Source organism: Halyomorpha halys, unplaced genomic scaffold (assembly GCF_000696795.3).
Source record: "Halyomorpha halys isolate HHAL.00 unplaced genomic scaffold, Hhal_1.1 Scaffold213.1, whole genome shotgun sequence".
Classification (NCBI taxonomy): domain Eukaryota; kingdom Metazoa; phylum Arthropoda; class Insecta; order Hemiptera; family Pentatomidae; genus Halyomorpha; species Halyomorpha halys.
In genome coordinates this window covers 931,474-957,319 of record NW_027116617.1, presented here as the reverse complement: position 1 = coordinate 957,319, position 25,846 = coordinate 931,474, and the positions used below count along the sequence as shown (strand labels likewise).

General features: G+C 30.1%; 1 protein-coding gene across 2 annotated transcripts in view; it reads right to left on the bottom strand.

Moving 5' to 3' along the window:
* Positions 1-12,488, bottom strand: part of Atx2 (Ataxin-2) — an 86,566-nt gene extending 74,078 nt beyond the window's left edge. For both annotated transcript variants that reach the window (XM_014418904.3, XM_014418905.3), the window contains exon 1: positions 12,255-12,488. In XM_014418904.3, coding sequence (XP_014274390.1) covers positions 12,255-12,298 — 44 coding nt within the window. In that variant the 5' untranslated portion in view covers positions 12,299-12,488. The remainder of the gene's footprint in view (positions 1-12,254) is intronic.
* Between the last annotated feature and the right edge of the window lie 13,358 nt (positions 12,489-25,846).

Genomic DNA, 25,846 nt, shown 5'->3' with positions numbered 1-25,846 from the left:
GGGATGTGCGATAGACACTAGAGAGGGATACTCGCAACATGGAAGAAGACATTCCGAGAGCCCCAGCTAGGATGAAGCCTTTAACATACGACAGAGGGTCATCATACGCAACTAATCTGTGGCAGTTCAAGGCAGCATCCTTGACTGGCATCTGAATGGCCAGGAAGGAATGACTTCCCTATTCGTTTTATTTCGAGGAGACTCTGGATAATATTCGGGGCGTGTATATCAACTTTTATGAGAAACATCAAGACTTCAACTATTTTCATAACGATTTTGAGAAGAGATTGTGTGGCCATCTGAGGCAGGTGCATGGAGAACGGTTCAGGGCAAGAAGGCAGAATCCTGGGGAACTGATCTAGCAGCTCAGAGTGGAAGTTTCTCGACTGGAGGAGCTGACTAATGTTATATTTCTAGAGGACATCCAGGAAAACATGGCAGTCGATGTTTTTACTGATGGGGCGCATGATCTGGACCTACAGCAGAGCTTGGGATTACCAAGACCAAAGACCCTTGGTGAAAATGTAGCAAGACCAAAGACCCTTGGTGAAAATGTAGCAAGTGCCCAAGATTTTTAAGTAGTCAAGAAAGGTAAACAAAAAGGTATAGGAGTACAATATATTTAAAAGCCTAAGGATAAGAAAAACTTGATGAGAAGATGAAAAAAAAGATAATGGAGCTAATAAAAATGACTCCATCAGTTTAAGACATGGAGAGTACCATAATAATGATAAAAAAATTGGAAAACCAGAAAGTTGTAGAAGCATAGAAGTACCAGAGACTAAACACAAATCAAAACAAGATTCCTCTCGGCTTCACAAGAAACATATTTATAAGAAAGACTCCAAAATCTAGGATGTGAAGAAGGTTCTGTTCGGGACGAACAGTTTTTTAAGAAGGGGGCAGTGTAATGATGTTAACTGGTTGATCAATTATAATTTAAATTATTGAGGAATAAAAACAGATCTTTTTGGATTGTGTGTGTAAAAAAAAAAAAGAGTAATGCTAGGTTAGTTAAAGAGTTGTGAATATTTTCGTTACTTTGCAATAAAATAACATTGTTTTTGTTTCTTGGCCCAGGTAACATGTGACAGTATTAATTGAATCTTTCACTCTGGTAGAAGAGTGGTGTATAATTGAGTCACAAAGTTTTCAAAACAAACAAGTTCTATGATGATCTATTCAAGGGAGTTCTCATGACACTGTTAATTAAAGGACATATGGACATTATTTAAAAAATTTCAAAAGTTGGAAAATGCATATTTTCTTTATCAGGAAAAAAAAGGTTAAAAGTGACACCAAAATAGAGATTCTCCCATATAGCAAGAAATATAGGGTATTAAACACAAAAATACTAATACAATATGTGTTTACATATTTATTTATGTACTTATTTTAAATGTCTATAAATACAATTTATTTTTAGATAACAAACAATTTTTTATATATCACTATTATTAGCATCGAAATAAATCATAGTTTGTACTGTTTTTCTTTGAAAGAATTTTTGTCAATAGCAGAATCCATATGTGAAATAGAAATAGAAGTATTCTGATCCAATCCCAGACCGACTTCTTAAATTAAAACGGGTAAAACTAGCCTGCATATCAGATGACTAAAAACTAGTAATTGGTAAAATAACTCACTAGTAAATGTTGATTTCATAACTGTTCTTGATTTGCTTCTACCACTAGTTTTTTACAATGGACAAAAATTAACTTCTAAGATTTATTGATGACTGCATCATATATGCCAGTAATTATTATTCAAGGAATTTCCCAACACAAGCTTAAGTACAATAGCTCCTATTTTTGTGTGACAGTGGAAGTGTTGCTCGTCTCGAACTTAAATTAATGCTATTGAAGTTTTATTTCTCTTTTGTGAGTGCAGATACTACCATGTCAACATGAAAGTGTGTGAACTAATCTAATGTTTTTTGCTACACTTGTGAAAATCATATGGTGCTTAAACAAATAATGGACATTATAGTCTTTTAAGAAGAGGCTCTTATAGAATGAAATTAGATAATCAAGATAAAGCTATGACAACAAAGAAAATTTGGCACAAATATGGTGAGGGATTAAAATCAAGGATAAAAAAGACGAAAACACGCATGCTGTTTTCAATGTCTATGGTGTATAAGGATCCTATAGACTACCTTAATAAATTTTACTTCTGATTTGCTGACATTCAGGGTTTAATCCAAAAAATTAGGATACAATTAGTAGTCTTCCTCCAGCCGTTAGGTAAGTTCCAGTTGTATCAAGAGAACCTGGCAGAAGACGATGTTAAAAGTGAATTTGATGCATCCACAGAAGATAGTACTGATGATATCTATCAGCCTGAAGACAACTCCACAATGTTTCTCTCAAAGTGAATTTAATGAGTTTGTTTCCTAGTTATATTTCTTACTTTGGGTGCCATAGTAATTTTGTGGTAAAAATATTAAGCCACTAGGTCATCAATCAAAATGTAATCATTTTCATTTCATTCATCCATGACATTTTGGTTATTTGAGTCAGTCTTAAGTCTATCAAGTACCGTTTATGACATACTAGTAGGGCCATATGAGAACTTTTGCATTAGCTGTCTATCCTTCTCTCTAATATATTTGAAGAATAAGAGGTATTAGGAAAACATGTTAATTCCTGTAAAAAATATAATATTAACATGAGATTCTATTTAGTATACACAATTGGTGAAGCTACATACTTTATAATGACCATGTAAAAGTAGCAGTTTACTAAATAAGTAATTGACTCGCTCTTCTAGAAAATGTTCAGTTTAACAGGTAAGGGATAAAACTTAGCTATCCCTCAGCTTATACTAATCCAGTATTGTACTCACGGAGACTTAATGCTGGCCATACATGAATGGATATTTTAGAAGAGCCAAGGATTTTTTGTTAATTAGGCTGAGCCCATGTTGAATTTGTACATTATCTCCAAAATGGTAAATTTTAGGGCCTTAGAACGCAGGACCCAGCACATTCCATGGGAATATCCAACCAAATCTTGATGTACAAATCGAAATCCGTCTTGATCCACCAACTTACCATTTTCGGAGTTATGAAACCAATTATTTTGAAACGACTTTTATCAAAGTTCTGTTAATAAAAAAACTAACAAAGCAATTTGTTCTCCTACCATGAGATTCTGAATACAAAAAAGAGTGCTTTGGAATTTTATATTAGGTACAAAACTGGTTTTGAGGCAAATTTCAAAAATAAATGAAAATATTATCATCATAGTTTTGCTAAAACAATGAAGATCTGATTGATGCAAGAGAATAGTTCTAAATAGCTGAAACATTGTATGTGGATGAAATGAAAATAATAAAGTTATGTTAGTGGTTTAATATTTTTTCAACAAAATTAATGATTTATTATGTACCAAAAGAATTAGTAAAACTAATAGGCTCCCGATTACAAAGGAAGTATCTTCTGGAATCAGGAACATATTACTCTTGGTACAAACATAGGATAAAAACTAGTTCCTTATTCTCATAGGAATATTCCTTGGTTTACTCTAATCCCATGAACAAGTAAATACACTTCTATGCCACTGAATATCCTTCTCAGTGCAAACTTTATTAAACTCATCAAAGAGGAGCCTTAAAGGTGTGTTATTGCATCATGAGAATATGTAAGGCTCCATTCCGACTTAATCATCAATTCAAATGAAAGAGATATTAAGGAACAAGATAGTACTGTTAGCACCTCTCCAATAAGAGGAATACGAGGGTGGTTTGAAAAGTTCTCGGAATCACTACTTGATGTTAGTGCTAGAGCAACGAGGTCCCCATAATCACACATCCTTTGTGAGTGAACACGTGGCGTGAGTGGTAGTGATGCCTCTTTGTTGTTTTTTTATACGTAGTAATTTGTGACAATGGAAAAAACTGAGATTCGACCAGAGATTACGTACTTCGTAAAGAAAGGTATAAAAGCAAAGGAAATTCATGCCGACTATCAGAACACTCTGCGGGACTCTGCTCCTTTATATTCAACTGTTGCCAAGTGGACCAGCGAGTTTAAATTTGGTCGGGAGGACTTAGACAGATGATCTGCGTAGTGGACGGCCAAAAAATGCTATGATCCCAGAATTTATCATAAAAATGCATAAAAAGGTCATGGAGGATCGTCGATTGAAAGTGCGTGAGATTGCTGAAGCTGTAGGGATGTCATCAGAACGGGTATATCATATTTTAACCAAAGAATTAGGAATGAAAAAATTATCCGCAAGATGGGTCCCACAGCTCTTGACATTGGACCATAAACGTACCAAATTGGAAATGTCCGGACAAAATCTGGCCCGTTTTCAGTGCAACCAACAAGATTTTTTGAGCCGGTTTGTGACTACAGATAAAACTTGGGTTAACAATTTTCCTAGGTGGACAGAGATTTCCTACAACAGAAGAAGTGACAGCCGAATTGGAGAGGTATTTGGCAGGCCTAGAGGAATCTCATTTTCGAGATGGGATCAAGGCATTATTCTACAATGAGACTATGTTGAAAAATAAAAGCAGTTCCACCGAGGTAAGACACTTCTTTCTAGTACTTTTGAAACCACCCTCGTACAACACAATTCTTTTCAGTTCTTGTTAGTTTTAAAATTAAGAAACAGATGAAATTAAAAAAAAACCACACACAATAAATGAGAGTGATACATCACGTGAGTGACCTCCCGACCACTTGTTGAAAACTTTCTAGAGAATAAATTTCAAATCACAGAACCATTGTTGCAACAATGTTGAAAATTTACAAAGAGTTGGAATGTAACGTGAGTGTAAAAGTTAACTTCTTACATTCCCATATTTATTACTTTCTGGAAAATCTGAAACATTATGGTGAAGAGCAAGGCGATTGTTTTCACCAAGACAATAAGGAGATGGAGCAAGTCCATAATAGCCAACTAGTGTCGGTTTTTAAAGAGAGACAGTAAAAATTAAACATATGTAGTATAATATTTTTAGCTCAAAATGTTTTTAACATTCTTGAAATATCACTGTGTAATTTGAGCAATACAAGCTATGAATTAGTTAAGTCTTTAGCTGAAAATATTGTAATAGGATTATTGTAAGGTACACCAAGAAAGTCTAAGATGAAAAAGTTTTAACATTACTAATTTTAAAAAAAATAAAAGGTCCAAGAGTGGTCAAATAAAAACTCAAATAGTGATTAAACTATTTATATTGAGCCAACGTTTCGCCCCACGTTGCAGGGTTTAATCAGGGCTAAAAAAGATACAAACACTTAAATAATGTTAACATAAATGAAAAATTAAAAAGATGTAGTATAAACAAGAATAATAAAAGGTTATAAATAATTAATGGAAACAGAAATAATAACAGATAAAAAGAAGAAATATAAAATAAAGTACAAACTAAGATATGGAAAAAGGAGGATAAGAATAAAATCAATGCACCATTCAGACTCAAAGTCAGAGCGACAGTGACCTGTTTTTACAGGATGTAAGATAAGAGTGGGGATTGACAGTTAAAGTACGTAACATTTGAAAATAATTTTAAGGTAAACAGTATAGAAAATTAAAGAAAATCCAAACAATAGTAACACAAACTACGAGCAAGTAACCTAATATGCTAGCAAATAAAAATCAAAATGGTGACGACCTCAGCTGGTCTGTTACATAATAGGATGGAAGAAATTTAAAAAAAAAGGTTCAATGTTGCTAAGAACCTTATCCATAGACTCCTTTCTCTTTCTGACCCTCATACAACATACAACATATTTAGCAGATCCTATTTAACAACAATTTCCCATATAAAGTGACAAACAAACTCCTTGATTCTTATGTTAACCCTTCAACTTAAGTTCTTTCTGTTCTTAACTCTTCTCAACCTACTCCACCTCTTTTTCAGTACAGGTACCTTCTGTGTATCTCCATTCTTTCTGACAATATACAAAAATCCTTACTATCTACAATTCCAACCCTACGTCTTGGCTTGAAGTCCAACAGCAAAATTTCCTATCTCATCTCCAATTTAAAAGACTCTATTCCTTTTTTCACACCAGTTTACCAGATTCCTTGTTCTACCCCATATTGTAATTCCTTCTATATTGGGGAAACTAAGAATCAACTTAAAAACCGTATTTTCCAGCACAAAACTTTTATCAACTCCTGTAATCGTTTTGCCTCTAAATTGTCAGAACACGCTTTAAACCTCAATCATTCTTTTAACATCGATAATACTTCAATTCTTGCTACTTTCCCCAACCATAAAAAATGCTTAATCTCAGAATCCATTCATATAAATTTAACAGAGAATTCTGTCAATCATAAAGTTGATAACCACTGCATCTCCCTGACATACCAACATATCTCAAACCTTATAAAATCCCTATAATTTTTCTTTTCTCTACATTCTGCATTTCAGAAGCCAACTTTCCTGTTACGTCTTATATTTGGTTTTATTTTTCAAATTCTTAACCCCGTACTTAATTTTATTACTTCATATTTTATACCTACTAAACATTCCTTTTCTTTTGTATTTATATATCTTATTTTTAATTTATATTCATGTGTTACTTCCAACTTTAGTATAATTACATTAATTGCTTTATCATTATTAATTTTTCTATTATATAATTTACAAACCTCTGTACCCCAATTAATTTTGTGTATTTCTTTTCTTCATCATATTGTATTTATAGCATCCATTCTTTTAACTTCAGTTCTTATGAGTATATTTATAATTTTTTTTTAATATAACTTCACCCCCCCAATTATGTATATTATCATTTAATGTATGCCTATTGTTTAATATTTTCTATACTGTTTACTTTAAAATTATTTTCAAATGTTACGTACTTTAACTGTCAATCCCCACTCTTCTCTTTCATCCAGTAAAAAAAGTTCACTTTCGTTCTTATTTAGAGTCTGAATGGTACGTTGATTTTATTCTTATCCCCCTTTTTCCATCTCTTAGTTTGTACTTTGTTTTATATTTCTTCCTTTTATCTGTTATTATTTCCGTTTCCATTAATTGTCTATAACCTTTTATTATTACGTTTTATTATACATCTTTTTAATTTTTCATTTACTTTTTTATATTTATGTTTACATTATTTAAGTTTTTGTATATTTTTTAGCCCCGATGAAACCCTGCAATGTGAGGAAAAATGTTAACTTAATATAAATAATTTAATCACTATTTGAGTTTTCATTTGACCACACCTCCTGGACCATCTTCCTTTTATTATTACACACCGTCAAACAGCTATCTTACATTAATAATTTTTGTTTTGTTACAAGAGAGTAAAAATGTTACTAGAGCAGTTCTTTATAGCATTTGACAATTTTAAAACAGTTTATTACAATCATTGTCATTACCTGAAGAAATGCAAATATTTCTGTGCTTAGAGTTGTTAAATTCTTCTATTTAGATTAGATTAGACTAAATGTACTTATTGGCTTATATTACAAGGTAGCCATGGATTCTGGCCCAATTTGTATTAGTAAATTAATATATCAATATTCAAAGTACAGTATTTTGATCATAATTTTAAACACAAATGAGTAAATTTAAAACTAAATACTTTTAAAAATCCATACGTACATACATAAGTTCTTGATTTAATATATTATATAGTTAAAATTTAGAGCCGTGTACAAATAATCATAATAATAATAAATATATTGTATACTTTCCAACAATAATTATAAATAAATGAATATATCTGTTAAAGAAATTAGAGAGCTCATACAGCTATTGAACCATATGTGTTTGTATATTGAAATAGCATTGAATCATATGTAATAGTCCTTGGTATTTAAAAATGTTTGGAGCTAATATTGGTTACATTCATAATTGTTATAAAACTAAACGTTTGTATAAATAGTAATATCAAAAAAGAAAGAAAAAAAGAAATTATTAAGAAAACAGAATATGTTATTTAACTTGTCAAGGCTTTCAGCCAATTAATTATTTTGGTAACTTAAAAGGATATAAATATGTTGTTTTTTCCACTAAGTTTTCTTTTTTTTTTTTTCTTTTCCTCTTCGACCTTTCTTCTTCTAAATGGAGCTGAATAATACTTAACTTACTAAAAATATTCAAAATTTTTGGTGTTAAAAACATGAATATAAAGTAAAAGAATACCGTTGAAAGTTCTTAAAATTTAAATCTCTTTAGATGGCAATAATGTGATATATGTAATGCTAATTTAAAAGCTACCAAAATTAATCCTTATTAAACTTTATATATAAATAAACACACACAAACAAATCTAGGATTATTTTAAAACAAAGTATTTGTACCTGTGGAGTCAAAAACACTAATAAACACTGAAAGTAAAACAAACTGTTTAAGCGTTTACATATTTAAAATACTCTCCAACAATAAATCATCTCCGGCAGCATTAATATAAGTATGAAAATTATCTTTTTCTATGGGTCTTCAGTAACGAATATTCGAGCATCAAGAGCATTGAACCATTAGAGATAAGTCGGCCGCACCACTTACATACTTTATCAGCCCTTATAACAAGAGAAATGGTCCCATGGTACAATTTTGGGTAGTCCTTACTTGAAACTCTCAATCGACTTAATGTCCATTGCTTTTATATAGAGATTATAAATTTTTTATTAAAGTTATAAATTTTAGGTTAAACATTCTGGTTCTGGATAATTGTAACTACAAATATGTCTATAAATGTGGCTATAATTGGAATTTAAGTTCAATATCTCTGGAGTATAAGTTGCCAGATATATTCATTAAAATACTATTTTTGTTCCTAATTAGTATTTTCAGATCAGAAAATTCGTTAAAATAATCTTTAACAAAATTGGAAGAGGATAATTTTTTAACTTGTTCGACTCAATTAAAGTCAAGATTTGGCTCCCTAAAATTCATAGCCACTAATCTCTGCAAACACTTTGGAAGAAGCCAATGGGTCTGGCAAAGATGATAATTTGATTATTATTATTTTTATTAACTTAGTATTAAAGAAATTAATAATTTTCTACAAAACCATCACCAAAACTGGTGAAAACTGGTTTCCAATCGAACTACGTAATTAGAAGTTCTTCTAGGCCTGAGATACAAATATTTGAGAAACTTCACTTATACCAATTCAATAAATGAATAAGAGAAAATGTGTTCAATACAACTTCCCCCTTTTCAAAATCCCTCTTGTCCCACAAGTTTTCACTTTCAGTCCCATCTTGAATCCTATGAGCTAAAATACCTGCAAATAACTTAGTGATATTGCATGAATAATCTGTTTGACCTGAACACTTTTTATCACTGATTTGGAAGCTAGGATATTCCTTGTTCATAAAAAGTTTGAGGAGTTGCCTAATTGCAGAGGTGCTCCTTAACTTCTTCACTGCTGGTGAATCAGACTCCTCCAAGTGAATCTTTCAAGAGCATTCAAAAAGTAGTCACAGAGGATCAAGTTTAGACTTTAAGAACAGTGTTTAAGGGTTTCCTAGCACATTCCTGCTACTTATCCTGACATTGTCTAGGAGGAGGTGACATATCTAATGGGTATACCTCATTATTTGTTTCAATAGGCAGTTTTTGCCAACTGTAACAACTGGAAATTGTAAGCCGCATCCACTGCTCATTAGTAAAACTCCCATTGAATAAAGAAAAATCGTTGCAAGCACTTTTCCAACTGAGACGAGTTTATTCCTTTACTGAGTAGCCTTCATACTTCTTATGCCTTTCCTTACTCCGCCTTTTTAATTCAGGAATGTAAAAGTGGACCCAGGTTTCATCATATGAGATGAGGTTGAAGACCCCTCCCCTTCTTGTCAAAACTGATTAAGGAGTCACTTACTAATCTCCAATCAGATATGTTTTTCCTTTTTAGTCAAAATTCTTGAAATTCATCAAGCACAAAGTTTTCTGGAACCAAGATGATCAGTCATAAAGGATGCTCACTCCAACCTCACTCTACAGCTAAAATACCCGAAACTTGTTTTCATTAAAGAAAGATTAGGCCCTATTTCCATGTCACGATGATTGCCGATCATGGGTTGATCATTGGCAATCATTATGCCGGTGGAACACTGAAACTCGTCACTGCTCAGGTTGAATCGAGGCCTTTCATCTGAATTATCCCCATACTTAATTTTATTACTTTATATTTTATACCAACTATCCATTCCTTTGAAAATCTCACAATACAGTGTTTTTTTTTATAATAACGTATGCAAGCTAAAAAAAAGCTAAATATTTACTTAAATATGTCATATTTTCACAAATATGTGACAAAATAAGGGAAATATTTAAAAATAAAAATCCTGAAAGCTAATGGAAAGAAAAAGAAAAATATTAAGAAAAAAATTGTTCAGTTCTCCATGACAGCAACAAACACTGTAATTATTACCACATAGGACCTACAGGTGGGAATGTCTAAAGATTGGAAAATCAAAAAGCAACAACAATTGACAAATCTGTGAGTATGATCACTAATCAACAAGCTGTGGAAACAAGGCTTCAAGTTCTTCCAAGTTTTTTTCATTAAACATGCTTATGCATGTGCAACCAACATTAGCCATTAAGGAACACCCAACCAAAAAATAAAGTAATCCCAATATAAACCAAGAAATAACTTTTTCACTTTTAAAATAAAACTCTGAATCAGTTAATGTCCTTTTTTTTATTTCTTCAGAATGAGATTTAAATTATTAGTAATAAATATAATTAACTATGACAGTACAATAGAATAATCATCTTAAATAAAAACAACTCTATGGTTCAATGTGCACTCACGAGATAATTAATTCACTATGTCATGGTGATGGGTGTGTACTTACTTATAATATAAATGATGAGAAGATGGCAAACCATTATTGCCAGGAATAACATGACAATGTAAAATAATTAACATTCAAGTAAGTTTTTACACGACCTCAACAGAACAGGACCTGTTATGGTTTTGTTAATAGCTGAAGAGAGAGTGGAGCATGAGGAGGTTGAAATCTCTTGATTTCAATTAAAACAGTAATATTCAATATATAGGTTGCAACCCACAACAATAGAACATTTTAGATTGATCAGTTGAGTACACGCCCATCCATAATGAGGAGTACCACTTATTTGTCGTTACTCCTTTTAGAAATTATCTCACATTAAAGCAAACTTTTCAGTATAATTAGAAGTAGGTAAATGTTGTAAATTTATATTTTAAATAAATATAAGTATGACAGTCAAAAGAAAAACCTGAAATGTCTGTTTCTGTTTGATACTCCGCTTTACAACTATTTGAACAAAAGTTGTAAAATGCTAAATCAAGCTCTTATTCAATCTTACAAAATTCAGTCGTGAAATGTGAAAACAATAATAATGAACTAAGTTCAAATATTGTATGAGAAAATACAATTCCGAATGAACGTTATGGCAGTAGAAACATTGGATATATTCTAATTAAAGAAGATACAAGGGTGTAAAAAACTATATAGCACCAGCAAAAACTTTTCAATAAATCTTCATTACATTAGTAATCATTTCACACAATAAAATAAAAATTAATAAATAAAATCTGACTTCATTAAACAAACAATAATCAATCAAATAAACAAATTTATTTTAAAAACCTTCGAAGTTAAATAATTACAAAGATTTCTCAAATAATTGTTTGATAAGCCAAATTCAATTGAAAACATAACCTTTATTTCTGTACCAAAAATGCAGTGAATTAATTTAAAATAAAATCAATTACACAATTGCCTTACTCAAATTATAACCAAAAACAAAACCTGACAAACCCATGTGACATAATTTAAGAACATCCATCCATATAAAAACAAAATGTGACCTAAACAAATATTAATTTATCAAATTCAACACCAATTCAAAAAATGATCTAAACTGGTAAGAGAAATCAAATGAACAATTATATTTTAATACTTAATTTCAATATAGTCCTGACTTAATAAAAACTGAATTTCAGTCAAATCTACCTAAAACAATATCAGTTTTAAACATTTCTGAATTCCAGTCAATATTTTCATTCATATATCCCCACAATTTATAATTTTATTATCAAATTTTAACCCGAAACAAAAAAGAAAATGGAGATCATCATAGTAAAAACAAAAGACATACGGTGATATGACTATAAAACATTTGTTTTCAAATTCAGAAATAATAATTTAGAAATAAGATGAAAACAAAAACCTAACCAAAAATCACATAAGTTCTTTTTCAATCACTATTTCGCCAAGCGTCCAAAATTTTCTCTTAAAAACAATAACCAATTTGACTTAAATATAATCACATACCTGGCAGAGTTCGAGTTTGAACGATTTTTCCGTTTAGTGTTCATTTTGCCTGCCTCGCTTTTACCCGGGTAGGCACACTCTCGTTTTTTAGTAGGGACCGGAATTTTGGAGAGTTTAATGTAGTCACTTTTAATAAAATTATGTTATACAAAAATGTAGAAGGATCACAGTTCAAAGCAGTAGTGGTTATACGATATATCAATTATCATAGCCCAGATAGCCTCACGGCTGTACTTTTGTTAGCGCAGGTTGTGTAAATTAATAGAATTTATTTTACATCTTATTTCTATTTTCGTAGTATACAATTATCCATTTGCCGAAAATAATTATAAGTTAATTTAATTCCATCATCTTGCATAACGATTACTGATAGTTATGAATGTACACACATTTCTATAATAGATATAAACTATAAATTTTATCACTGTATTAAATCCATGTCAAGAATATACTTACACCTTGGATTATAATATAAAATGTAATGTATCATTTAAAGGTCTATGTCTTTCTGTTTTTTCTTTTGTTTTGTATTTTTGAACTTCTATTTATATCAGCATTTAAGAAGGGGGGCTCTTGTGAAATTAGGGGAGTTAATTTTAAATATAAATATACTTTATACTGATAATAATTTTTTCATAATAAAATTTATCTGCAATAACAGTCTAAATGATGTATAAAACAGAATTAAAATAATGTGATAAATGACTATTATAGTTAAGTACGACCACGTGGAGAGGGCGTGATTGGTAGGGCGAAGTTAACTATTCGTTTTCGCTATTATAAAAACGAAGGAAATATTATTCAAATAGATTGGGCTAAGGATGACAAACATAGGAAGAGAATTAGTTGATATTTTGTAAGTGTTTATGAAAACAATGCTCAATAAAAAAAATTAATGTGTAAATCTTTCAAGTAGGTACTGGAGTATGAGTACGTACAAGATACATTATATGTATGTTTTTTTATTTATAGCAGCTACGAATTCTATTTTTTGTGAAAAACTTATAGAAGTTTTGTGCTTTTTACGGTTGGCAGATTGTTTTAATCAAATATTGCAGAGGTAATTAGAAGTTTAAGATCGAAACAAGTACTGTTTGTTCCCTTAAAGAATTAGTTCTTGAGGTTTTAAAATTAGTTGATTGTGATAATAACAATAAGGTTGCTGCCCGAAGTTTATGTATAATGGCTATATTGACAGGCCCGAAGCTAAAAGCGTAGACATGAAAAGAATGACGAAGGACTGATAGTTACAGATGGTTCCTGGCTACTCCACGCCTTTGGGCAATATGTAGAAGATAATGAAATAAGAAGTATGTTGTAGTGGAATTCAAGTAGAATTGGAATTTCAAACCCATAGTAATATGTTGGAAATCATTTGATTCCCAAATTAAAAAAAAAAATTTTCTGAGGATCTGTAGTAGAGAACACTATTAAAAATTGAAAATAACATAAACATCTAAAAGAAAAGGGTAACTATTCTTTTAAAAATCACTCTGCATATTTTAACATTTACATTTACTAAAACCACTTCCAATTAAAATTTTTATCAGCTATTACATTACTTATTAAATCATCTATACCATGCATCCTACACCATCTGCTTCAATGGGATAACATATAGATGCTTATGCTTGGTTCTGCAGTAACAATAGAGTATTTCATCATACTGATTTATTGACAATTTATTATTGTGTTTTGTTTATGTCTCTGCTGTTATCCATTAAAAAAAAAAGTATTTTTAATTATCTCAAAACTCTCAATTATCACTAACTCAGCATGTAACGAAATTAGTTTGGTTAAAACTTCTCCCCAGTGAACTCGGAATACGTTCTTTATTGGAAAACCTTATTTAAATAAAAAGTCATAGTACACTGCTTTCAGAAATGAATTCGTAATTATTTTAAATGCAGGTAGTAAATCAATAAGTCGTTCGGAAGTTTGTTACTAGAACATTTCTCATTCCCACGCGTCTATTGATATTTTCTATTTATGAATCTCTGAAAGGGAATTTCATGAAACAAATGTGATAATTGTGTACGAGAAACACTACTTGAGCTCAATAAAACTTTTTTTCCCCTTACCGATTGTCATTCTTCGGTTTTCAGGTAAGTACACCTATAATTCTCACTATCGCATTGCAATTGTTCTTCTGGATTTTTGTGATTTCATGATTTAGCTTCCGATTGAAGTTTACTGTAGTTTTTAATAAAATAGTGAATGAAGGGAAACGTAAATATCAGCTAAGTAGGTGGTAGATGATTAAAATTCATAGAAATGGAACTACATAACCTTATAAATTCAACCTTTATTCTTGACATTTTATCAGAAACTTGTTAATTTAATTATTTAGACTCATAATGTCTTTATTATAAATATATATTAGTGCTATGTCAAATCGAAAATAAACCGCTAAAGTAAATTAACAAGATTTAAAAAAGTGTAATTATACCAAATCGGTAGGATTTTAAAATATACAATCTAAAACTAGAGTTAATTATTAAATTCGAAGGTTTGGAATATTCTTAAATTCATTAAAATTCGAAGCTCATAAATATTCATCTTTTGGTGGTTCTAAAACAATGCTAACTGAACACAAACGTGTGGTTGCAGATCAGGCGCCCTTTGATTTGTATCCTAAAACCGACACTCAATGGGTTGGCCACAAATTCAGGTATACCAGCCAATCCAAATAAATCATCAACACGCTAGTGCATGCGTGAATTTGCAAACATAGTAGTTTGGCAAACATGTAGAGGCACCTTTAAGCATTGGTTGGTATTTTTATCAGTTTATTTTGTAACTAGGCTTTTATTACTTCCTTTTTTTATTATGACAGCCTATAAATTTATGTAAAATTGCCTTTTTGAAAATTCAGACTGGTTAGGACATCGCGGTTCGCTTGCATTCGTCTGCTTACGAAAACAATCGTCAATCTATCTAAGGTATGTAGATAAGCACTTACCCGCTCTAAGAACTTAGAGTTTGGACCACAAAAAAGTGAATTAAGGTCTATTTTGTATTACATACTGTTCTTTTTAATCTAAGGAGGTTCTGTGAAAAATTGGGTTATTTTTGAAAATGGTCACTCGAAATTTTGGCCCAGAACATGATGTTATTTTTTAGAATAATACATTTATACCTGAAAATTTCCTATACAACACACATATCCAATTTTGATTAGTCTAAATCTTTAATAAATATCTGAAATTTATTTAAAAACTAAATCCTGATTGGTTTGAACAATCATATATATGATCGACCTGAAGCTACCGTATGTTTGGGGAAAAATTCTCTAAAATAATTTCCTTTTCCTAAATATTTTTTAGAAAACTAATCTCTCTAAGTAGCATTTATAAACAATTTTGAGTATAATAACCTCTTTGAATAATTTTTTACCAGAAAGATTGAAATAATTTCTCAGATATCGAATTTTCTAACATTTCGGGTATTGAAATTATGGAGGAGGGTGACACACTCTGGCTTCCCATAACTATGAACCCATTATTTCTGTATTAATTAGATCATAACTGTTGAATTTTACTCGCTTAAAAGGAATAAACCAACCTTTCTGCGGATTCTCATCAGTTGAATTTGTGCTTTTACAAACCTGTATTATTATGTATGATTATTTTTTATTTTGAAGGTATTCCCGCTATTAGGTTTTATTCTATGAATTAGTGCCTAAATTCTTAAAAAATTTGTATTCCGTTGAAATGTTTTCAATTTATCCGCTAATACGCTACAACCACCACAGGGTCTGCACCACATTGCTTGCATCGACAGAACGGGTCTTATTTACGCCATTGTTCAAAGGCTATTGTATTTAGTACTTGATTAAAAGAACCTGTAAATTCTTAGTACACAGCACATAGATTTTAAGGTTATGATCAATAAGAGAATCCGTAGCTGCTTTAGAAAAAGTAATTATACTCATACTAAGTACATACTTGAAAGATTTAAAAATTTCTACTTTTTTCTTATGGATCATTATTTTTATAAACATCTATAAAATATTTTAAATCACTTATACTCCCTTATATTCTTCATCAGTGATATCTGATTCAATAAAATTTTCCTCATTTTTATAATTGTGAATACACTAGTCTTAAGTCTTAGGATGACGAAATTCGTTAAAACGTTCTGTATCTCAATAATGTTGAAATTAAAACGACCATACAACAGGAAACATAAATCAGGGCTACTTCTTAACATTATACACATGAGAATACAAATTAATGCTTTGTAAAATACATGATCACTAACAATAATTTCGAAAATTTATTTTCACTCGTATAAAATATTTTAATACTTAAGATTTTGTTTGGCGAATACAAATCGAATTATGTTCATTAATAATGTCAAAACGTATAAAATTAAATGTATGCATAGTTTTTCTTTTAATGAATGCTTAAGTTCAGATATTTTAGTAGTAAAAAAAATCATTATGTCATCAATGTTATCGCAAATTGATTTGCGACACATTGGTTTCACACTAGTACTTCAGGCACCTCCATATAGAAATGACAGTTCTCGATTACTTTTCATAATTTGAGTATTAATCAAGAAGAGAGTACTGAATACTTTTGCATGCTTATGTATATAAAATGTATTATTTTAATATATAATGATCCATCTTTCATTGAATATTTTACTTGTTGGTGGACTGTTAGTATGTAAATAAATAGTTTGTTTTTGTTTTGGTTAATTTTCGACATTATAAAATTCTTGGGAACATTAGAGTCAATAAAACCAATTGCATTCAAAGCAAAATAAATGATAAAGTTCTGTCTTCATAAAGGCTATTTAATTAAGTAGCACCCACTTCGATCCGTTCACTTGGCATCTTTCATCCAACTTTCCATTAGAATTACTTTTGTGAATTTAGTTTGTATTTCCTTCTCAATCCTACACATTCTGCAACATTTACACTGCTCGTTAGTGATACATTACAAACATTTGACATCTCGTTAAACTACTATTTTTCTTTGAAATGTACCATGAATTAAATGAGGATTTGATGTATAATCTGCCATGAAAAAAATCAATAACTTTCCCTTTCATCAGATTTTCTCCAATTATTTTCGGTATTGTTTACTCCTTGCGATATTTCAACGTCGCCGTATAGCGACTACCACTCGTTATAAGCAAATGTTTTAAAGGTAAGATAAAAAAATTGAAGGAGATAGTCAGGGCTGGGGTCAAGAAGTTTATATTATTAGTATAATTTTCAACTATTCATTGGTTGTCGACGTTTCGACTCACAATGTAGGTATTCATCAGGGCTGTTGTGTTGGATGGAAATGTACACATAATAACGTGTCTCCTTAGTTGATAGTAGATTTGTTTAATTACATACAAACTGGTTTTTAAAGAGTGATCTAATTGCTGTTAATACATTTTTTCAAGGCGAGATAAAGAAAGCCGAAAACATGGGGTAATCTGGCAGATGGAGGAGGCATGGTTCCCTCTAGTAGTTTTTGATTTTCTGATCTTGAGAGTTTATCGTTCGCTCTTCCTCTGTTCTTATAAAATATTATTAAATTCAATTATTCATCTCATCAATTACTCAACTTTGGCTCGTTTGTCTAGGAGTACTTTGGTTCTTCAAGGGTGAGAGAGTTGTGTACTATTATTTATTTACTTAAACACATGTATAAAGGAGGTAAGCAATTAATCAAACAACTCTCATAATGAAAATGGAGCATAGTGATTGAAATGATACCTTTTTTACTTGATAAATATGCCTTGGAACAGAAATAGAATAATGAGATAAAATATAGCATACTATATGAAACATTTAATAAACAATAAAAAAATTAATTAAACAATCAACTAATAGGGAATCCTTATAATAATATTTCTTAATAAACCCTTCTATAAATATTTCTGAAATATCTCTTATACAAAATTAAAGTAGAACATAAAATATTAATCTTTAATTTTAGACAAATGTTTACAATTTTACATTAAACTCTAAATATCGTTTATAAATAACTAAGTTTATAATTTAACTTTATGAATATTGATTTTTCTTAATGCTTTAATTAACTATACTTATACTTAAAAATATATTCGCCAGTGAGAAGTCTTCTTAATGTTCTCTAACGTTCAGGAAGGTATATCATAGAGGGGGTGGGGAGAGAATGTCCACTGAGAATCCGCGTCTCTCCCTCGGAAAATCTTCTTGGAGTGTCACTGCATCTTTGGTATTTTGGAGATGGTACTTTTTTTTTGTTTTCATTGGTTGACATTTCCTTTTAAGTTCTGTCCCAATTTCGATTATTTCACCCTCCTACCTTAACGAACTTTTAAAATGACGTTCGAACGAGTAACGTTTCAGTTACTTCTATTTTATTTTTAATGTTTGGAGGGCAAGGTCTACGATTATCTCTTAGTTTTTTGTTAATACTCTTAAATTCTTGGATTTGCAGATACTCATAAACGTATATTCCTTAATCCTAATATTAAAGTTTAATTGACCGACTTTTATTTATAACTATTTATATTATCCTCATTATGATAGGGCTAATGTAAATTTGTTGTTGTTATTACAGCGACAATGACATTTATCAATGTCGGTAGGGCCTTATCATAATAATATGTTTGCTATTTGTTATTTATCCATGGTAACAGTTGTTGTTTGTTGCATTAAATTATCAGTTATTATCAGAGACAGTATTTTGCAGGATTATAAAAATTAAAAAACGTGTAGTGAAAATCAAATGCTTCAAAGATGAGAAGATAGTTGACCTTCGATAATATATATGAGAGGAAGACGGTTTGGGTGCGGTCAGAAAATGACATCAGTAAGTTTAGAAACTTATTTATAAGTACCAACGTTTCAGACAGAATTTCTAGCCTTTATCAGGACTAAGAAAAAAACAACAAAATAACAATCAATGAACAAATGGATGTATAGAATGATAAAAGTAAATAATTGTACAGAATGAAAATAGATAAAATTAAAGTAATCAAAGAAGTGGGAAATAAAACGTATACATAGGTAATAAAATATGTAAGTAAAATAACATAATTAAGAAAATAAAAATATAAAGTTATATAATGCAAAGAAACAACGAAAAATAATTTTTTTAATTTAATAATAATAATTTAAAAATTAAAGTTATGGAAAAAACATAGAGAAAGAAAATATTTGTAACTAATGAAATTTGTAAGTAAAATAGTAGAATAAAGAACCAAAATATAAAGTTATGTAAAGCAAAGAAGTGATTGGAAAATATGACAATAATAAGGAGAAGAGGGTAAAAGGAAGATAAGATAACAAAAAAGAGAATAAACCATAAAATACACATGTTTGGAAGATGTCTGAAATCCAAGTGAGGTCAGCGGCTCGTGCGATAAGATTTTGAGTTAAAAAGTAAGTTAGAAAAGACGACGAAAGTTACATTAAAAGTTACTTGGAAGGGGAAAAAAAAGAAGCTTAAAATTATTTAAAAGGAAGCGTATTAAAGTGTGAAGAAAAATAATTTAAAAAATATAAAAGAACATAAATTTTGAAAAGAATAATATAAATATTGTTACTTTTTAAATAAATTAACTATTTGGGAATATGTACAACGACAAGTTCTGTTCATCAGTTTTTAAATTTACAGAAGAAGGTTCTAGTTGGATATAAAAGCTTTCAGAGATAAGCTTTACCTAGCGAGGGATAAGTTTGAGGGGAACAAGGCCTCAAAACTTGTGGTTGTAAGAAAAGTAAGGTGGAAGGATGTTGAAGAAAAAAACTTCAACAAAATATTTGCAAACCAAGTAGAGACATCCTGGGCCCTGTTTCATAATGAAAGCTAATAGTATTAGTTGCTAGTACAAGTGTAGAAACTAGTATGGTAATAATACTAATACTTATTTTTTTCATGATAGGGATGACTATTGGTGATATAATAGGAATTAAAAAATACTAAAGTACAAGCTACTGTTGTACAAGTCTGTGTAATTGAATTAAGATAAATCTATAAGACTATTAGTATTAGTTTGTACTTTATTATGAAACAGGGCCCAGGTAGAGCCGCGATGGTAATCAAAGGGAACCTGTCGCCTTGTCTTGAGAGCGGAACATTACATATCTATGTAAACCATTGACGTCAAGAGGTATATGAATAGTAAATTTATTTTAGCTCATCCAGGATGTCTCTAAGAATAAGTTTTGTTGATAACATATAAAATAATTTGGTATTTACAGAGTTACACAACATTAAGTTCATTTATACAAGGTAATAATTAATTATCTGGTGTTGGTCGAAATGATACGACTTAAAACGAGCTTCGAACTTCTTTTGGGATGCATTAGGGTATGAAAATCTGAAATTTCTCAACAATTTCGGCCTGTTTTCCTGAAAATTTTAACTAATTATTCAGTTTACCAAGTGGAACTTTCTTGAAATATTTACCTCACTATAGTTCTTTGGATTCACGTAATTAGAAGCCTGGGAACCATAATACATAGTAAGTACTGTTGCCACTCTGTGCATTCTACTTACCTACCGCTCATATGACCCTTTCACTTCGATAATGTTAATAATTCAGCAAATTGCTGATCGGTTGTTTTTAATGTTAAAGTTAGTTAAACTAAGGATAAAGAAATAATCATTAAAAAATATATGTTAAATAAATTAGGATACACTGAATATTTTGTTTGCGATCGTATTTGCAATAATGAATTTTTACCTCTGAAATATATATTAAAATAAAAACAATTTGTTAACTAACAATATATCATAACATTTTCTTGTTTATATTTTATCCTATTTGTTTAATTTGAGTAAATATATCTGTACCGATTCCTTAATACTAATATGACAAAATATATATGTCTGAAATGCATATTTAAAAAAAAATACTTGAAAAACAAAACAAAACAATCTTATGTACTTTTATAAGTACACTAGTTGACTAATACTTTTCTTGACTAGTGGCACATCTAACACAATGGTAATTTTATAGGAGAAGTCTATGCAATTTTAAATATACATTTTTCAAATATTTACGTCAAATTTATTTTATTCTTCTAATTTTTTGTATATTTGATATTTTTGTCTCTTAGAAATAAATTTACTAAATAAAAGTATTGTGCAAGTACTTGACCATTTTTCCGACCTATTTTTCAATATGTGCCGGTTTTAAGAAAAAAACATCTTCGAATTAACAAAGTTACTTTATATATTGGAAGAAGATAGTTGATTATACGGAGTAGATTGTAGGAAGATAATTCGGGTGGCGGTCAATAAACGTGTAAAATATATATATGACACTATTGTGGTTTTTTTTTTATTCATTTATTCATTTAATGTGATTTGCAACTGTACAAATAATAAATATAATAAGTAAATATCTGGTATGTTTCATTTACACTTGAAAATCTTGGGAAGGAACCACCCATTGGTGGTACTTCAAGCATTAATTTAAATTAGAAGGTGCCGTGCCCATCTTCTTTTCAGACGTCTTGGAGGATTATCAGGGATTGTTAAGGAAGAGAGATTAAGAATTAATGGGTTAGGATGGGTAAGAAGTTTGGAATGAAAAGACGCATATCTGTTTTTGGGCCAAATCTGCAACGAATGGCATGTTAAGGTCTTTGTGGATGAGTTTATTTGTAAGGAGCACCAAGGATTTTGGAATATAAGGATTGGATGCGGGAGGAATTGTGGGTTAAAATTAAATAGTTTTTCTACTATTTTGTACTTTTATTGACCCCCACTCGGATCTTCCTATCTTCCTACAAGTAACATTTTCTTTATAACATATACAAAATTTAGAGAAATGTTGAAAAAGAACCCAAATTACCATAGAAAAATAAAAAAGGAAAATTATAGAATATTAAGATGTGCCGTTCTCTATAATGAAACTACACAATCTTTAAAACACGTTAAACAAAAAATCCAAAAACACTTTTTTTGCTTACTTATGTCCCTATTCAGACAGATCAGCGGTATGTTATGAAAGAAATAGGAACATATCACTATCACCATGTCATCGAAACATTTATCGTTCTTTCGTTTTCAGATTCAAACGAGTCAGGAGTAGAAGAGATAGAGGAATATTAAACATGGAGAATACTCTATATTGTGTCTACATCTGAGTGGTTTGATTCCTCTATCTCTTTAACTTTTGATGGGTCCGTATCTGAAAACAAACGAAATACGAATTGTTCCGTAACAATACATCATCATATTTATCCCATAAATTTCTCTTGTAGCTTTTCGAGTGGAGTGATTCGGCGGGGAGTAGAGTACAATTCTTCCATTATTCTAACGTTATTTTTGTATGACTCTACATTTGCTATTTTTAATTTTTACACTCCCTCTTGATTGTTGTACAGATCAATTCAATTGGGGTTTTCAGCTCAGCATTTTATCTAATTTATAAACTTATTGTTTTAAATGGCTTAACGAAGGTCATTAGCTCATTCTTCGTTAAATTTAATTCCTCAAAATGGATTCCTCTTCCCCCCCCCCCCGAGGAATTCAATTGTTTTATCCATTTTCTAATGTTTATTTGGAACCCTATCTTGAAGGACAGAGTGATATGGAGTATTATCCATAATTAGAACTGATATTTAAATGAAGGCCGATGGTAATTTTTTTGTGAACAATTCGGAATAGAGTGTTCCATTTATTTGTGCATGGCAGTCCTTATTCTTTCTTGAACTTTACACCCATTAACATCCTGGTATGAAGCCCTCCTTTGTCCCTGCATGACAGACAATGACCCTCACGCCTTTACCTGTTGCAACCTTTTACCTCTAGTACAAGAGCCCAAGAGGAGAAAAAAGGCAGTTATTTCACTCTAATTTTTGGTTACTTTAATGAAAAATATGCATAATTACTCGTCAAAATTGATGAGTCTGCCAAGTATAGATAGGGGGAATAAAAATGACGGCTGTTTCAAAACGTTAAAAATAATCAATATTTATTCGGAGCTCTATATCTTTGAAACTATTAAGAACAATAGAAAATCTAAAAAAATATCATTTAAAGTAGAGTAAATTTGCTAAAATGTAAGTCCTAATAGAGCTATTTACGTTTAATAGTCCTCGAGCTTTCTAAAAAGCTACATTTCATAATAATGTTGTAAGGAACGTACTGAAAAATCAGTAGTTAGTGAATTTATTTTGATAAACACCTATATCTCAAAAACCATTTGACGTACTGATGTCTATTAGCACTCAAATTCAAGCTAGTTTAATGTACTATTAAGCTCTATTAGAGCTAATATTTCAGATAATTTACTCTTCTTTAAAAAATATTCTCTTAGATTTTCTAGGGTTGTTGGTAGTTTTTAAGATATAAAGCTCCAATAGAAAAATTAATGTTTTTTTTAAGGTTTTGAAACAGCCGCCATTTTTTATTTCCACTACCTATACTTGGCAGAGTCATCAGTTTTGACTAGTAATTATACGTAGTTTTTATTAAAGCAATCAAAAATTGGGGTGAGATAACTACCTTTTTTTCTTCCCGGCTCTTGTACTACTCGTCTTATGTTGAAGTCTTGCCAAACAAATGTTTTTGAGTGCTTTCGATTCTCCCAGATTTCATCCAGATAGTTTCGGGATTTCAATGGCTCCCTCATTTTAATAATATGTATTTTAGGCAATAATTGGATTCAAAGAATAATAATTTCACCACGTCCCATATCAGAGCTTTCTTCCATTATTGACTTTCTTGAAAAATATTATTCGTAACGATGTCGGTCGGCACTCTGATTGGAGCTAGTTAAATGCACTATAATGTAGTTTATTTTAATTATCTTCGTAGGGTTAACAGTGTCCATTATAATCTCCAAAATAAATTCATTATATGTGGAGTTCTCTTTATTTGACCATAAAGAAATTTTTATTTTTAAAAATCTGTTTTTGGGAAACAATTGAACGTATAGAGCTCTAGTTATAGAAACTATAAACCTTTATAGTCGAAGTAGAAATAAAATAATTTTCTGACGAAAAATAACCCGCTTTTTTTTTTTTTAAATAATTAAATTTGTCAATAAATCAATAGGTCACCACATATTAAAGCAACGACTTTGAAATGACACATAAGGCCCTTTTTACTTACAATGGAATAGACTTTCATATATCACAATTATGAGAGATAGTGACCGTGGATGATACATGATACAATGAGAAGATGGTTGGGGGTGCGGTCAAAATAAAACACAAATAAGTTGATGTAACTTATTTAATCGTGCCAACGTTTCGGCTAGAGTTTCTAGCCTTCATAAGGGCTAAGAACAGAACTTGATAACAACCAATGAATATAGAAAATATAAATAGAATGACATAAAGTAAATAATTTTACAGAAAGGAATTGATGAAATAAAGTGATGAGAGAAGTGGAAAATAAAGTGTATACATAGGTAATAACATAATTAAGGAAATAAATTAAAAATGAAGTTATATAATGCAAAGAAATATGAATATATTAGTAATCAATAATTTAAAAATTAAAAGTATGGAAAGAAAAATAAAATTGAGAGAAAGAAAATATATGTAACCATATTAATAGATAAAGAGGCAAAATATTAGTAAAGTTTATTTATAAGTAAAGTTTTATTTATGAATAGGAAAAAAACAAAACAATTTTTTGAAAACAACAATAATAATATATGGTGAACATAACTAATAACGTGGATAAGGAAAATATCACATTCAAATATCATATATCACATTTCATTTATCACGTTCAAACGTCCCAAAATGAGGACCGCATTTTGGCTCTACCTTCAGGACTAAGCTGTGTGTTATATTTGAGGACGATATATATTTATTTATTCATGAAGGTTATGTATATTTATATGGGAAGGTTATATATATTTATTTAGGATGTGGTAGAAGTTTAAGATTCATCGTTGCACTCTGTTTATGTTAGGGGACGTCTTATAGATTCTCAGGAAGTATAATATTGTTGGAACTTAAATGTTTGCACTTATAACTAACATATACTACTTAATGTAATTAAACTAAATAAATGTTTCTTGAAAATGTCGATTAAGCTGATAACTAAAGATCGGATTTTTGTGCAATTGCTTCTTTTGTTTTCTAGCTTCAAATTTCGCCAAACCTCAAAAGAAATTGGAATTATCAAAAAAAATAAATAACATTGTTGTATATTACACAAAATTGTTCGTTTTGAGGTTTTCGTCTACGCTAAATTGCACGTTTGTTCTCTTTTTGTTTTGAATTCCATGATTTGGATTTTGTTGCATAACAATTAATGCTTAAACCAAAGTTCTCATAATATATGCATAGAGGTTTATGTCAGTTAATTATTTTAATTTCGTTTTATTATTGTTTTTCTTATCTAATTTATAGTTTAGAATAGACAAATTTGAGGTAGGGTAATACATTGATTATTTTATTTTTATTTTTATACCAGATCGGCCTGGTGGGCCTTATATGGCTTATATAGCTTATATTATATATATTTTTTAACAGTTGATAATTAGGGGGTATAGTCATACAAATAACACCTCTAACTATATAAAATGTTCTTATTCAAAGAAAAAATAATAATAATAAAATAAATAGATAAGAATAATGCTTCTTAATAAAAGAGGAAAGTAAAATTAATAACAAAAAA